General features: G+C 43.6%; 1 protein-coding gene across 4 annotated transcripts in view; it reads left to right on the forward strand.

Moving 5' to 3' along the window:
• Window positions 1-15,273, forward strand: part of rc3h2 (ring finger and CCCH-type domains 2) — a 193,627-nt gene that overhangs the window by 101,097 nt on the left and 77,257 nt on the right. For all 4 annotated transcript variants that reach the window (XR_011937645.1, XM_072488392.1, XM_072488391.1 and 1 more), the window contains exons 3-6: window positions 461-771; window positions 5,987-6,104; window positions 10,971-11,204; window positions 12,172-12,347. Coding sequence is in view for 3 of the 4 variants with exons in the window: in XM_072488392.1 (XP_072344493.1) it covers window positions 541-771; window positions 5,987-6,104; window positions 10,971-11,204; window positions 12,172-12,347 (759 nt within the window). In the remaining variant the exon portion in view is untranslated. The remainder of the gene's footprint in view (window positions 1-460; window positions 772-5,986; window positions 6,105-10,970; window positions 11,205-12,171; window positions 12,348-15,273) is intronic.

The raw sequence follows: 15,273 nt of genomic DNA on the forward strand, positions 1-15,273 counted from the left end.
GGTGATCTGCTCTATGATAACATGTTGAACTCTATTTTCTTGAGGATTCTATCCATCTTGTCATTTGTTTACTACTTGCAAATGAGTTGTCTACCCAGAAGCTGAATGTTTGTAGTTCCGTATTGTTTGCAATTCTTGCAGAGTGTAAATGATGACCCCTCAGCCTCAATGTTTGCTGACATCCACTTTATTACTAATTTACAATTAGATAATAAAAGTGGGCCAAACAGTAATGGATCTTTGTGTTCTGTAAAGGAGTCTTAAGTAACAACCAATATTACTACCAGGATCATATCGTACAGGAAATTGTGTGCACTCTGGTAGATTTCGGCCCCCTGCCCCCTTAACCTCAATCTTAATCAGTGTGCTGTGCTGAAGACTAAACCTTTGTAATGGGCGAAAAGAGCTGAGCATTTATAGTTTTGTAACCGTTAAATAATTTTTTTTGTTTTCTTTCCAGCTGTCTAAATCTCTGACAGTACAATAACGTTATGCTAGTGAACCATTAGCATTGAAACAGAACCCAGACCAACATTCAGAATGCCTGTGCAAGCGTCGCAGTGGACAGAATTCCTCTCCTGTCCCATCTGCTACAATGAATTTGATGAGAACGTACACAAACCCATCAGTTTGGGCTGTGGGCATACTGTCTGTAAAACCTGCCTGAACAAACTACACCGCAAGGCGTGTCCCTTTGACCAGACCGCCATCAACACAGACATCGATGTTCTTCCTGTGAATTTTGCACTTCTACAGTTAGTCGGTGCACAGGTAAATTTTACTTAAAATGTATCAAATGCTAAATTTTAGTATGTTATAATTATATCTTTGGAGCTAATGTTTATATCAGTAGATGCTAAACTAGCTTGATGCTTAAATTGCAAAATAGTATTTTTTTAAATGTACCAACATGTGTTATCTATATATGAATTGTTGACCTGATTAAATCAACCTTCAACAAATGCACAAGTAATAAATCCTTGTGAATATCTAATTACTCATTCACCTCATAGATTTTAGTGAACATTGGTGAACAGGAATAACATTCCTATTTCAGATGCATTATGTATGGGTATAAATGTTTGTTATGGAGGAACTGCTATGGAATTGCCTTTAAAATGCATAAAGGTCAAACTAATGGCTGCACTTCAAAAATTCTTGCTCGTGTTGAAAATGATAGGATTTCCCAGGCTGATTATTACAGGAGGAATGTGAAATGACAGCATCAGTATGAAATAACCACTCTGTTCAAGGTTGCTTTTTATTTCTAGTTATGTTAATGTGGATTAGCAATTCTGTTCCGATGTTGCTGTGTTGTGTACCCAGAAAAAATATTGCTTCACAGGTTGTTTTGTTATGTTTCCTTTGTAACATAAGCGGCTTCCTTGTGTTGCATTTGTCAAAGGAAGGTCCAGACGTGTAGATAACTTCAACACATTTATTTACACTATGTACACTTTTATAACTTGAGTTCGGCACTACTGCTAATCCTATTATAGCTACCTAACTGACTAACCAGCTGCTGTCTTCCACGTGGTGGGTGTAATATTGAATCAACCCTGTGCCTCTCCTCACTGACTGTCTCCACTGGCTAAACGGCAGATCATGTGTGTGGTGTCCTTTGTATATGGGTTGGTGTAATGCCCCCCTGTGGTCGTGTCACCTCCTTGTGTATCGTGAATGTCCATTGGTCTCCTCCTATCTAACTTATCTATTGGTTGAATGTGTGTGTGTGATGTTTCTGGTGCTCCCTCTAGTGTCTGGCTAGCTTACATGTATTTACAGTGATGTACATCACCACATCCTCCCTTTTTTATATGTTCATATTTTCTGTACACTTTAAGAAAAACTGAACAAAGAACAGGTAGATAAGGTAAGGTATATACAAGTCATGAGAACGGTGATTAAACAATAAGTCCAAATCATTCATGTGAGTCCATAAACCATCAATCATCATGGTCAAACGTCTCTCTTGGTTATGAACGCCATCAACGTTTCCGAGCCACTGGAACCAAGAAGTGGTCAAATCACTTTGCTGTCTGATTTGGAGTCTTTTTCTTTTTTTATGTTTGTGGTGGTGCTGTTGGATGGCATCTTGTAGCTGATAGGTCGTTGACATTGAAGAGGTACCATCAACAGTATCATTCGAGGTCATGGGTGTGCCATATGCTGAAGTTGGATAAGACTGTGCATGCTGGTTCTGGCCACATGCTGTGCTGGAAGTGTGATTCTGCTGAGAAGCGTTGAAGCATGTCGATTTGGAGACAGAATTGCATGCTCGCATCAGTGTCTGGTGATGGTGTGAAACTAGAACCTTGCGTCTGATAGGAATATGCTGTCTGGCCAGGCTGTGGTGCAGCAAATCCTGGGCTGTAACTAAGGCATCCAGTCTGTAGTGCAGATTGCGCTGGCGGTAGTCCTCCTTCAGTCTTGATTCCATTAGTGGGCAATCCGTAGTGCTGGCCTGTTTGAGAATATGCTGCATAGACTGCTGGCTGCTGCAGGCTCGAATACTGGGTTTGTCCAGCATGAGCTGTCATTGGCCGCACTGTCGGTGTGGAACAAATGTGTGGACATAGCTGTGGTGAAAATTGGTGTATTCCTCCTGGACTGTGGCCGCTACCTGTTATTGCTGACCCAGTGTGATTGTTACGTGATCCATCTCCTGTCGTTGTGGCATCTGCTGTCACCCTGAGCGTGCCATCACTGAGGTTGCGGCACTGCCTGTCTGGAGTAAAGTCTGGCTTACGTGAATCAGAGTCGGTGTTTGGTTGCTCCCCATCTGGAGTCTGGTCTGTTTTTTGTTGATGCTCCCCGTCCGGAGTCTTAGCAGGTTCACTGGAGTCAGCTGAGATTTCTTGAAGCTGCACGTCTGGAGTCGGAACATGCAGGAATGCATTGACTAGTGGAAAGGTTCGAGCAATTGAGGGTGGAAGTAGTGTGGTGTCACCGGAGTCACCAGTGGTCTCACAGTGATCGTCGAGTGCCTCTGTACACACTAGCTGAGGTCTGTCACTTTGTACCTCTTGCATGGGAAGTGGGATGTTATCGTCACTCGTTTCACATACCGTGGGTAGATCCTCAGTAGCTGCTTGCTGTTCACTAGGGTTGGGTAAATTGTCAGAGTTTTCATTTGGTGGTGCAAACAATGTGGGTGGACTGTCATTGTCTTGCCGTTGTCCTTCATTTGGGCTTGAACAGTCATCATCGCTTTGTCCTTCAGTGTAGCATGATAGACCGTCATGGTCGTCCTGCTGTGCAGTGGAGCATGGTAGACTGTTATAGTCTTCTTGCTGTTTACGTGAGCATGGCAGACTTGCATCGTCTGCCGCTAGTTGGTCAGAGGAGGTTGCTAGACCCTCATAGTCTTGTTCCTGCAAGGATTGCGCATCGGAGTCATGCGTTTCTGCCATTGTGGAGTCTGTCCACGAGCTGGCTGTGGAGTCTTGTGATACTGGAGTCACTTCTTGTGCATGCAAGGACTGCTGTGTGGAGTCTTGCATGTCTTCTTTCGTAGAGTCGGGAACCCTGCGCGGGGCGTGGACCACGTTCTGTGTGGCAGCAGGCTGCTCTCTGTGGGCTTGTACCGCTCTCTGTCTCTTAATTTCAGGCTGCAGCATCATCCTGCACTGATGAGTTGGGACGTCATATCTGCTGGGTTGAAGATCCTCAAATCCGAAGAATGAATCCGCATCTGCGTCGGATTCAATGCGGGGGTCGCCAATGTGCAACACGTCCAGTTGCGGTTCGGATTTGGTACTGGGGTAGCCTTTCAATGTGAAAGGTTCGTCCAAGTCGTAGTCGTCTAGGACCATGGAGCTGTCATTGGGCTCGCGAGGTCCAGAGAAAATGTAAAGGTCGGTATCAAAGTATTCAAGGTCGGAATCATCGGTTTGTGCGTAGGTGACTGCTTGTTGCCGGGTTCTTCGGAGGTTAAATTCATTTCCTGGTTCAATTTGAGGCATTCTGCTGTCATTCCAGGTGAAGGAAGGTTGTTTTACAGCTTTAAAAGATTTTTTCTTTGATTTGGGACGTTTCTCCTTTAAATTGGTGCGGTCTGGGGCCTCTGACGTCATGACGTGCGTGACGTAGCACGTCGGAAGCGATTCCGCATGTGCAGATCGCTGTTCCTTTATCGATGGCCGTTTTCTTGATTGCGCATGCACGGCGTCTCGCGCATGTGCAAACGAACCTTCCGGTTCTGCGCACTTCTCACGCAACTGCGCTAGTGTAGTCCCTTTAGCAAGATGGCCGCCAACCCCGACCCAAATCGTTCTCTGGTCCGGGATTTCGGCCTCTAGGTGAGTACTGGCGCTTCTCTTACCTTTTCTTGCTGGTTGGAGTGTGTTTTCCTCACAGTATTTGCCAAATTTGTCCAGTACTGCCTGGAAGTCGCACCTGTTTTGCCCCTTGGAAAACTTGAATTTTTAAAAGATTTCTTCTGCTCTTGCACCGGCGATGGTGAGGGGAAGCTCTGTTTTTTCATCATCGGCCAGGTCTTTAAGTTCGGCTGCTACCTTGAAGAATGCAAACGTTTGCCGGAATACCTGCCAGTTTTCGCGGAGATCGCCGTGGCACTGGAGCTGCTGCGGAACCGGGAGCTCGAACATCTTGCCTGGGTATTGCTGGTTGTCACTGTACGCTGAGGTATGGCTATCTGGATTTAAACAGTTCACTACTGGTACCATGTTTTGTTATGTTTCCTTTGTAACATAAGCGGCTTCCTTGTGTTGCATTTGTCAAAGGAAGGTCCAGACGTGTAGATAACTTCAACACATTTATTTACACTATGTACACTTTTATAACTTGAGTTCGACACTACTGCTAATCCTATTATAGCTACCTAAACTGACTAACCAGCTGCTGTCTTCCACGTGGTGGGTGTAATATTGAATCAGCCCTGTGCCTCTCCTCACTGACTGTATCCACTGGCCAAAGGGCAGATCATGTGTGTGGTGTCCTTTATATATGGGTTGGTGTAATGCCCCCCTGTGGTCGTGTCACCTCCTTGTGTATCGTGAATGTCCATTGGTCGCCTCCTATCTAACTTATCTATCGGTTGAGTGTGCGTGTGTGATGTTTCTGGTGCTCCCTCTAGTGTCTAGCTAGCCTACATGTATTTACATTGATGCACATCATCACCACACAGGTGAGAAACCATATTTGCATCAAAAATGGATCAAAGGATAGCTAAATAAAATTATAACTCGCTGAATCTTTCTTCATCTTCTGTTATTCATAAATTAGGCACCTAACATCCCAACTTCCAAATTGCTGTGGAAAAAGTGAGTTTAGCCACCAGGGGCTTTTCACTTCTAGTTGGTAGATAAATATCCAAAAAGTGTCTTGATCAGATGTTTTCTATTTTTCTTGTCTGGCAAAGTCTAAAGAATTCAGCAATGATTAAAGCAAGTCATATAAGTTATCGTTTAGCTACTAAATATGATATTTTAGCTAATATGTAATTTGTAAATTTGGATCATCTACCAGTTTTAATTCTTTCATAATGCCAATGTTAGTATGCATTACTTTTTACCTGCCAAATCAATCACCATAAATAGTTAAGCCTTAAATACAAGAACTCTCATTTCACTCTGCTCTGCTAGCCTGAGTTGTTATCCTATTTCCACTCTTCAAATAACTGTTCCAGCTGTAGTCATCCACGTGGCTTTTTAACCAGCTAATATCCATTCATTCACTTTCTAATGGTATCCATCTCAGTCCTATTACAACATGCTAAATGCAAGAGTATAATGAACAGACATTATCCTGCCATCCAAATATTATTTAGTTGCTGTTACATCTGCATTCGCACCTTTTTGCATTTTTCTTGTTCACCTTTGGTAGGATAATTTCCAATATTCAGCTTGGCATGCTTGCTAATAATTACCGTTTTTGCATCTTGCGGCATTGAAATGTTCTGTTCTATTGAAATGTTCTGTTCTATTGAATTTTGCCAACATGTAAATGTTTTGATTGTATCTAGGTCCCAGACCAGCAGACTGTGAACCTGAGTAATTTGACTGAAAATAAACATTATGAGGTTGCAAAGAAGTGTGTAGAAGAGCTGGCACTCTACTTGAAACCTCTAAGTGGAGGAAAGGGTATGTAGAACAATATGACACTTGCCATAGCAATTGTAAAAACTAGTATTTCCTTTCTCAGCTTGTATTTTGTAACTTTACATGGCTGGAAATGTACTTATTGGATTCATCTATATGAGCACAAAATCCATTCATCAACATGTGATCACAATGAAGACTCTCAGATTTATAAGCAAACAAGTTTAAAGGATTTTTTAAAGTTTGTAAATGTTTATTTCTTTGCAACCCTGCAAATCAGTTAAAATTAGTACTTTGGGATGTTTTGGTTAACAAGTTTTAACCAGCCTTGTAAGCCAGTCATTTTCCAATTACTTCTTTAATCCTGTTTATTTATTGAGTTATGTCACATGGACTCAAAACAAGGGCAGTATTGATCCTGAGTAGTGATTTGAGGGCAGAGTGAATAATTGGAGTGGGGGAGGGGCAACAGATTGGGAGGGGAGAAAGGTAGGCGAGTGGAATAAAAGTAGTGGGATTAATCGGGGAAGGGAAAGAAAAAGCTAATGGAGGGGTAGTTTCATAGAATTATCATAGAATTTACAGTGCAGAAGGAGGCCATTCGGCCCATCGAGTCTGCACCGGCTCTTGGAAAGAGCACCCTACCCAAGGTCAATACCTTCACCCTATCCCCATAACCCAGTAACCCCACCCAACACCAAGGGCAATTTTGGACACAAAGGGCAATTTATCATGGCCAATCCACCTAACCTGCACATCTTTGGACTGTGGGAGGAAACCGGAGCACCCGGAGGAAACCCATGCAGACACTGGGAGGATGTGCAGACTCCGCACAGACAGTGACCCAAGCCGGAATCGAACCTGGGACCAGTTGGCAAAATGTTTCTCATATTGGGCCTAGGAAATCCTTTTTTGTGGAAGGATTGTGATTTTACCAATTGGGGGAGGGAGGTGGGGGAGTGGCAGAGACAAGAAAACACTATCTGCAAAAAAAGCAACGGTCTCTTAGCATTACAGTGAACTTTAAATATGGTTTCACCATGGTGTATTGTGCTGCAATTTGCCAAGACCCGAGAACCTGTGTTCATCGTAGGTACACAATGGGACCTTGGAAACAAATGTTAGGGTTACGTGTGTACAGTTTTCATCGATCAAGCAATGCCTTTTTTTGTGATTGATTCTGATTTGATTTTTAAAGATTGTAAAGGAATAAAAAAATTATTCTCACCTGATTTGAACAACATTTTGCCTTTTTATGTTGCTGCAAATCGATTCCTCCAAATGGGGGTGCTATTTTAAAGATTCTTACCTTTTTTTGTTATATGCTGCTTCATTTTTAAAAATCTTTTAATTCTCTTTTCCCCTCAAATAAATATGTATCTCATTGGATTTGCTCTGCATGAAACCAGCCTGGCACATAATGTAGCTCCGATGCAAAATATTTCACTGGAGCTCCCTATCATATTCCCACTTACAGGCCATATACTGAACTTGACACGCAAGGTTTTAGTGCACTTTGGAACAGGAAATTGTGAAGCACTCGCCTGTTTTGATCATTTATCTTGTCAATCTTCCCTGGCAATACAAATCAATTAAAAAACTCTCAAGTCATGCAGTGATCACGGGTGAGGTATATTGGAACCAATGTGGTACAGTGTAGAGGGGCTGAAATCAGGAGGGTGGAGAGAAGGAAAGTGGTAGAAGTAGAGAAGGATGAGACCATGTAAGAGGAGAAGAAACAGTATTAAAGAAATTCAGATCAATGGAAATGGGAGGATTGAGCAGCAAGCTATGGAGGGATGCAAAACGTAGTCAGTGAAGAGAGGTGATGCTTCGCACTGAGTTGGATAGATAGGGGGATAAAATATTGTTCTCATGGTGGGGTGTTTGTTGTAATTTCATCTATTCATTTTTTAGAATTTACATATTCCTGTTAGCATGGTTTTTATGAGAAAGATTGGTGTTCTCTGAAGAGCTGCCACATTTTTCTACGTTACCATTGCAGTTCATTCCAAATGTTTGCAGCAATAACTACAGGTGCAATGTCTCCAAAATTTTACAGCCACTCATCATTTGTATTGTAGATGTATTGTTAGCTGAATAAAGAATCAATATTGAGGTGTTGATCAGTATTTTCAATCTGGAAATTAATGATATCATTATTGATTTGACCTTCCTTGCATCTTTATTTTCATTTAGGAAACTTCTTGAGTTATTACACTCTGAATACATTAGTTATTGCCATGTATGATAACAGTTCTATAGGCATCTTTAAATAAATACATGCCATACGAATTAAGAGCAGGAATGGGGCATTTTGATAAGGTTCCCCACGGTAGAATGGAGTTCAGTTACAAGTGGCGTACCACAAGGATCTGTTCTGGGGCCGTTGCTGTTTGTCATTTTATCAATGACCTAGAGGAAGGCGCAGAAGGGTGGGTGAGTAAATTTGCAGACGACGCTAAAGTCGGTGGTGTTGTCGACAGTGTGGAAGGATGTAGCAGGTTACAGAGGGACATAGATAAGCTGCAGAGCTGGGCCGAGAGGTGGCAAATGGAGTTTAATGTAGAGAAGTGTGAGGTGATTCATTTTGGAAGGAATAACAGGAATGCGGAATATTTGGCTAATGGCAAAGTTCTTGGAAGTGTGGATGAGCAGAGGGATCTAGGCGTCCATGTACATAGATCCCTGAAAGTTGCCACCCAGGTTGATAGGGTCGTGAAGAAGGCCTATGGAGTGTTGGCTTTATTGGTAGAGGGATTGAGTTCCGGAGTCAGGAGGTCATGTTGCAGCTGTACAAAACTCTGGTATGGCCGCATTTGGAGTATTGCGTACAGTTCTGGTCACCGCATTATAGGAAGGACGTGGAGGCTTTGGAGCGGGTGCAGAGGAGATTTACCAGGATGTTGCCTGGTATGGAGGGAAAATCTTATGAGGAAAGGCTGATGGACTTGAGGTTGTTTTCGTTGGAGAGAAGAAGGTGAAGAGGAGACTTAATAGAGGCATACAAAATGATCAGGGGGTTAGATAGGGTGGACAGTGAGAGCCTTCTCCCGCGGATGGAAATGGCTGGCACGAGGGGACATAGCTTTAAACTGAGGGGTAATAGATATAGGACAGAGGTCAGAGGTAGGTTCTTTACGCAAAGAGTAGTGAGGCCGTGGAATGCCCTACCTGCAACAGTAGTGAACTCGCCAACATTGAGGGCATTTAAAAGTTTATTGGATAAGCATATGGATGATAATGGCATAGTGTAGGTTAGATGGCTTTTTTTCGGTGCAACATTGTGGGGAGAAGGGCCTGTACTGCGCTGTATCGTTCTATGCTCTATGTCTGCTCTGCCATTCGATAAGAACATGGCTGATCTGTTGTGGTCTCAACACCACTATCCTGCCTACTCCCTGATACCATTAGATTATTGACTAGCAAGAGAATCCATCTACCTTAACAATTACCCAGCCTCTTCCACTGTGGAAAAGTTCCACAGACTCTTGACTGAGAGAAAAATATTATTTTCATCTGCCTTAAACAGGAGATGTTAAACTGTGTCCCCTAGTTTGGCCTCTCCCAAAAGGGAAAACTCAGTTTCAGCATCCACTCTACCAAGACCCCTCAGGGTCCTTCTTAGTGCTTTCTAGTTTACATTCCCAGACTTTGTATTTATATATTTTGCGAAAGTAATCATATGATTAACTTCAAATAATTCTTGATGTACAATTTGAATGTGCTTTTAGCATAACAGATAATTAACATTGCCAGTTTACATTATATTTTTTATTTTTTTTAAAACTTAATAATTACTGTGGATTTTTAATGCAGATTTCTGTGGCAATCCTTGTGCTGAATTTTACAGGGCGTGGTGGTGGTTGAAGGTGAACTGTCAGTGTTCACCGCCATTGCCCCTCTGAAATTGGCTTTTGACCTTATGATGTTGACCATGCACAGATTAGTTGGAAATCCTGAAGTTGCAGTCTGTCACTGGGGAGGTTCTGACACGTGCTGCGCTGCAGTGTAACTTGTTTATCAGTTGTATTTAATTATATGCAGGTGGAAGGATTAATTGGGGTTTCACTTGAACATACATGACGAGACACGCCTTAAAACTGTGGGGAGGTTGAGTTTGGAGGTGTACATTTATAATGTTTATAAATTAATATATAATTAATGTGCATAAATTAATGTAAAATGGAGGAAAGATTGACTCCCGTACTAAACTTCACCAACTGTCTTTCCAGAACATGCAGCTGCTCCTAGAGCCAGCAAGCATTGAAATCAGTGAGAATTTAAACTCCTGCTTAAACCCATCACCTTATCCACATCGCTGTTTGAAATCCCTTACAAAGTTATACTTTGTTCAAGAGGGTGTTGCTGGGTTTTTAAAATTGTGTAATAAAACAACAGAACTGACCCGTTTTAAAAAAAACCATGAATGCAGTTAAAAGGTTTTTTTGTCAGAATATTTTGGTTTCTCCCTTCAACCCAAGTCTATGTCCTTAAGCAAATTAAAATGCTTTTAATTTCCTCATTTTGAGTATGTGGAAATCCTTTAATGTGATTGGCTGTTTAGATGGCCTGATGCCATCATTGCTGCTTCACACTGGGAATGCCCAGTAAAGAGCAAAGTGAGCAGTTGCAGAACCACTACACTATGCTAGAGCTGAAATTCTCATGATAGAGACCTTTTGCACTGATTGCAGAATCCAACCCCATGCCTTTGTCAAAATGTAAGGGCTGCAAATGTACCAGTTTTCCCATAATGGTAACTAATTGTCATTTTTTGGCACATCTAAGCTGATATTTATTAAATTGTTGTATGTTGCAAAGAAAGTTCAGTGTCCAAAGATCATGCGTGAATAATATGAGCTTTGACAAGTTTCAAGTGGTTTAATAATTTAACTTTTTGTTCAGGTGTTGCAAGTTTAAATCAGAGTGCACTGAGTCGACCAATGCAGAGGAAACTAGTTACCTTGGTTAACTGTCAGTTGGTAGAGGAGGAAGGTCGTGTTCGAGCAATGCGGGCAGCAAGATCACTAGGAGAAAGGACAGTCACTGAGCTTATTCTGCAGCATCAGAATCCCCAGCAGCTGTCGGCCAATTTGTGGGCAGCAGTCAGAGCCCGAGGTTGTCAGTTTTTGGGACCAGGTAAGTGGTGAGAAATTATTTTTTTAATCAAAGCGGTTGGTGTATATCATATATTTTATGAACATTGCCATTTGTAATGAAAAATGTTCTTATTCAACATATAATATAACCTTTAAAATGTTTTACTTGTGTTGTTTTGTAACTGAATCTATATGTAGGTGTCCGTGTCAATTGTGGCTAAGTTGGTAGCAACCGTTTCCCTGTGTGAGATGCCTTTAGGTTCAAATCCCACTCTGGCTGGAGCACAAAAATATAGCCTGACACTTTAAAATGTGAAATTTGAAATAGTCAACAATTTAAACCTGTGGGAATGAGAACCTATGCATGTAATAGTTGCTTTTTGGTACCAGAGATGCTCATTGGCTATAATTAGCACATTGTTAAAGCATCTTTGATTTGGGTTTAACTAAATAAGCTCCGAAACCGATTCTTGTGTTGCTTCACATCAGCTCCAACTTTCTGTGGCGAGTTTAGTTCATATCATGCAAGTACTGCAACTTCATGCTTTTCAATGCACTTAATTGGTGAGCTAGAGTGATGCCTTTTGCAAAGCTATTGGCTGCATTAACAGCTTGGGCAGCGGTTTTTTGCATTTCCGCGTTTAATGACCTATCATCCATTGCCCAAAGTTGCTGTAGTATTTGCACATATGTAATAGCGAGTGCCATTCACCTCATGTTATTTTAACAGTAAATACAGGCCTCTTTGTTTGCAGCATGGGTGTTATAAATTGTCTCACTGAACATACTTGACCATATTAATTGCATAGCCTGAGTAAATACATAGGAACCGGAGTGGGCCAGTTACACCTATACTGCCATTCAGTTCAATCAAGTCTGATCTGTACTTTGGCTCCATTTTCCCACCTTTGCTCCATGTCCTTTGCCATCTTTACCCAACAAATATTTTCTAGAATTGTTACACATCAGAATTATAATGCTTGTGTTTTCCATTCTTCTTTTGTCAGCTATGCAAGAAGAAGCTCTTAAACTGGTCTTGCTTGCATTGGAAGATGGGTCAGCACTCTCTAGGAAAGTACTGGTTCTCTTTGTTGTTCAGAGGCTTGAACCACGGTTTCCTCAGGCATCTAAAACTAGTATTGGTCATGTGGTACAACTCTTGTACCGTGCTTCATGTTTCAAGGTACAGTCTTTGTATTTTCCATGTTTCAGGTTTTCTCCAGTGAGGCAAAATAATTTAGTTTTTAATGGGGGAATAAAATCTTTAATTCAAGTGAGAGATTGGTTTAACTTTAATTGCATTGGCAATCTGCATATTTCTTGCTACTGACTTTAATGTACCAAATTTAAGAATGAGGATTTTACTGTTTTTATTTTTGCCACGCACTGTCTTTCTCCAATCTTTATTTTCTTGAATTCCGTTAACTTTACTCAACTCTTCTACTAACTTTACTCAACTCCTTTTACACGGTGACATTTCAGTAAAGGACACGGGCAACTTACTGTGAGCCTTTGCTTAGTGTTCCATTTGAACTTGCCACTAGAATACGCTGAGAAACAGCCTGTGATGATATTCCGTTTGACTTTTTAACCCCCTGTTGGTGGAAAAGTATACCTTTCTGCCACAACTGATGGCACCTTAGCTTGTAAATCTACTGCTTGGGAAATGAGAACTGAGGATGTATTCTCTTGGCATCATGGAACTCCAATCATCAACTATATCAACAGTTTTGTATAAAGCTCAGAACACATTAATTACTTAAACATTGTTTACTTTGTTAGCTTTAGAGGTAGTGCATTTGAAGGTAGAATAAGTTGGAAAAAAAATCACTTTCTGCGTATATTTTTGTTTCTTTTGTATGAATAATTTCAACTATTTTGGAATTTATTTTCCTTGTTTGCTATTAAGTGCTATCATTAGCGGACACACAAAACTGACCATTTAAAAAATGTCTAATTTGTTGAAAAAAATATACGCCGTGATTCTCCGAGCCCTGCGCTGCGCCGGAGAATCGCTGAAACTGTGCCACGCCGGCGTGCGATTCTCCAAGGTGCAGCGAATTTGCGCCGGCGCATCTGGTGCGTCGCGGGCTGTTGTCCGCGGCCGGGCCCGATTCTCCGGCTCGGATGGGCCCAGCGGCCACGCGGAAATGGCAGAGTCCCGCCGGCGCCGTTCACCCCTGGTCACTGCCAGCGGGAACTCTGCGCCAAGGGTCGGGGAGCGGCCTGTGGGCTGGGGGGAGGGGGGGGGGCTCTGTCCCCGGGAGGGGTGTCCGATAGGGTCTGGCCCGCAATTGAGGCCCACTGATCAGCGGGCCGGTCCCTGAACCCCCACGCCATGTTGTGTAGGGGCCAGCACGCTGAAGAAGTCCCCCGCGCATGCGCGGATTGGCGCGGCCTAACTGCGCGGGATGGCGCGGTGCCCATTGGGCACCAGGAAGGGAGGCTGGAGCGGCGTGAACTGCTCCAGCGCCGTGCTGGCCCCTACAGGATGTCCCCGCACCCGTTTCGCGCTGTCGCGTTCTCCATTTTGGAAAATCGCGCCTGGGGTCTGGCGGCGATCGGGCCCCACCGATCGGCGGGCCAGCCTCTCCACCACGGCCTACTTTGTTGCGCGGTTGGCCCCAGAACCCCCCATTCCATGTTGCGTAGGGGCCGGCGCGCTGAAGAACTCCCCCGCGCATGCGTGGGTTGGGCCGCCCAACTGCGCATGTGCGGGTTGGCGCGGCACCCATTTGGCGCCGGGAAGGGAGGCTGGAGCGGCGTGAACTGCTCCAGGGCCGTGCTGGCTCCCTGTTGGGGCCAGAATCGGTTGTCCCCACGCCCGTTTCGCGCCATCGTGAAACGCGACGGCGTTCACGACGTGTATACACTTAGTCTCCATTTTGGAGAATCGCGCCCATATGGTTTCATTTGTGTGGTCTCAGATTGGCATTCGGCTCAGCCAGAAAATCAGAAACCATGGGCGGGATTCTCTGTTCTTGGGGCTAAGTGTTGACACAGTCGTAAACGCCAGAGCGCGATCCTGCACCGCACAGGGAGCCAGCAAGGCACTGGAGAGCCTCACACTGCTCCAGCTGCCAAAACTGGTGTCAGGACAGGCGCCACAGATCCGTGCATGCGCGCCACGGTTGGCATGAGTTCACGCATGCGCGTGGATTTCCTTCTCTGCACCGGCCCCGACGCAACTTGCCAGAGAGCTACAGGGGCCCGGCGCGGAGGAATATAGGCCCTCACCAGGATAAGCCCCCCCGCCGATCGGTAGACCCCGATCGCGGGCCATGCCGCCCCCTGCAACATGAACGGCGAGGTCCCACCAGGTAGGACCATACTCGGCGGGCACTCGGCCCATTGCGCAGGGAGAATTGCCTGGGGGGGGGGGCTTGTTGTGCGGCCGCTGGCCGGTGCCAATTCTCCTGTCGCCAGAGAATCGGTGGACCGGCATCGGAGCGGCGTCGTGTGATTTGCGCGCCCCCTGGCGATTCTCCGGCCTGGAATCCCTCCCCATAATAGATTATTTTGAGAAATTATAATTTGATCTCTCCTCCAAATGACAGGTCATTATTTAAGTAGAATTGCAGTGTTACCATAGCGAATTATTCAATTTTAGAAAAAACATTATTAAGATATTTTTGGGAGGAAGCAGAAGTAAGCCATTCGGCCGCTCCAAACACCATTCAATTCACCATTCTGATCTGTATTTTAATGACTGACAAAAAAATCTTATCAATCTCCATTTTTAAATTTTCAATTGACCCAAGTTTAACAGCCTTTTTGGGAAGTGAGAATTTCACTATTTTGTATGAAGAAGTATTTTCTTTTTTTTTTTGTAAACATGTTATTGAGGCATTTTTGGTTTTACAACAACAGCAAAATAAACAATGTACATGAATCTATAAACATAGTGCAAAAGCCGTCTCCCTCCCTTACAGGTCCCAATGAAGAAGTATTTTCTAACACTGCCCCTGACTGGCTTCGCTCAACACACAAACATGATAGGTAGGAGCAGAAGTAGACCACATGGCCTGTTGCAACTGATCCGCCATTCAATATATATCACGGCTGATCTTGGGCTTCAACAATACTTTCCTGGCTGCACCACATATCCC

This window comes from Scyliorhinus torazame, chromosome 22, assembly GCF_047496885.1.
Source record: "Scyliorhinus torazame isolate Kashiwa2021f chromosome 22, sScyTor2.1, whole genome shotgun sequence".
Taxonomy (NCBI): Eukaryota; Metazoa; Chordata; class Chondrichthyes; order Carcharhiniformes; family Scyliorhinidae; genus Scyliorhinus; species Scyliorhinus torazame.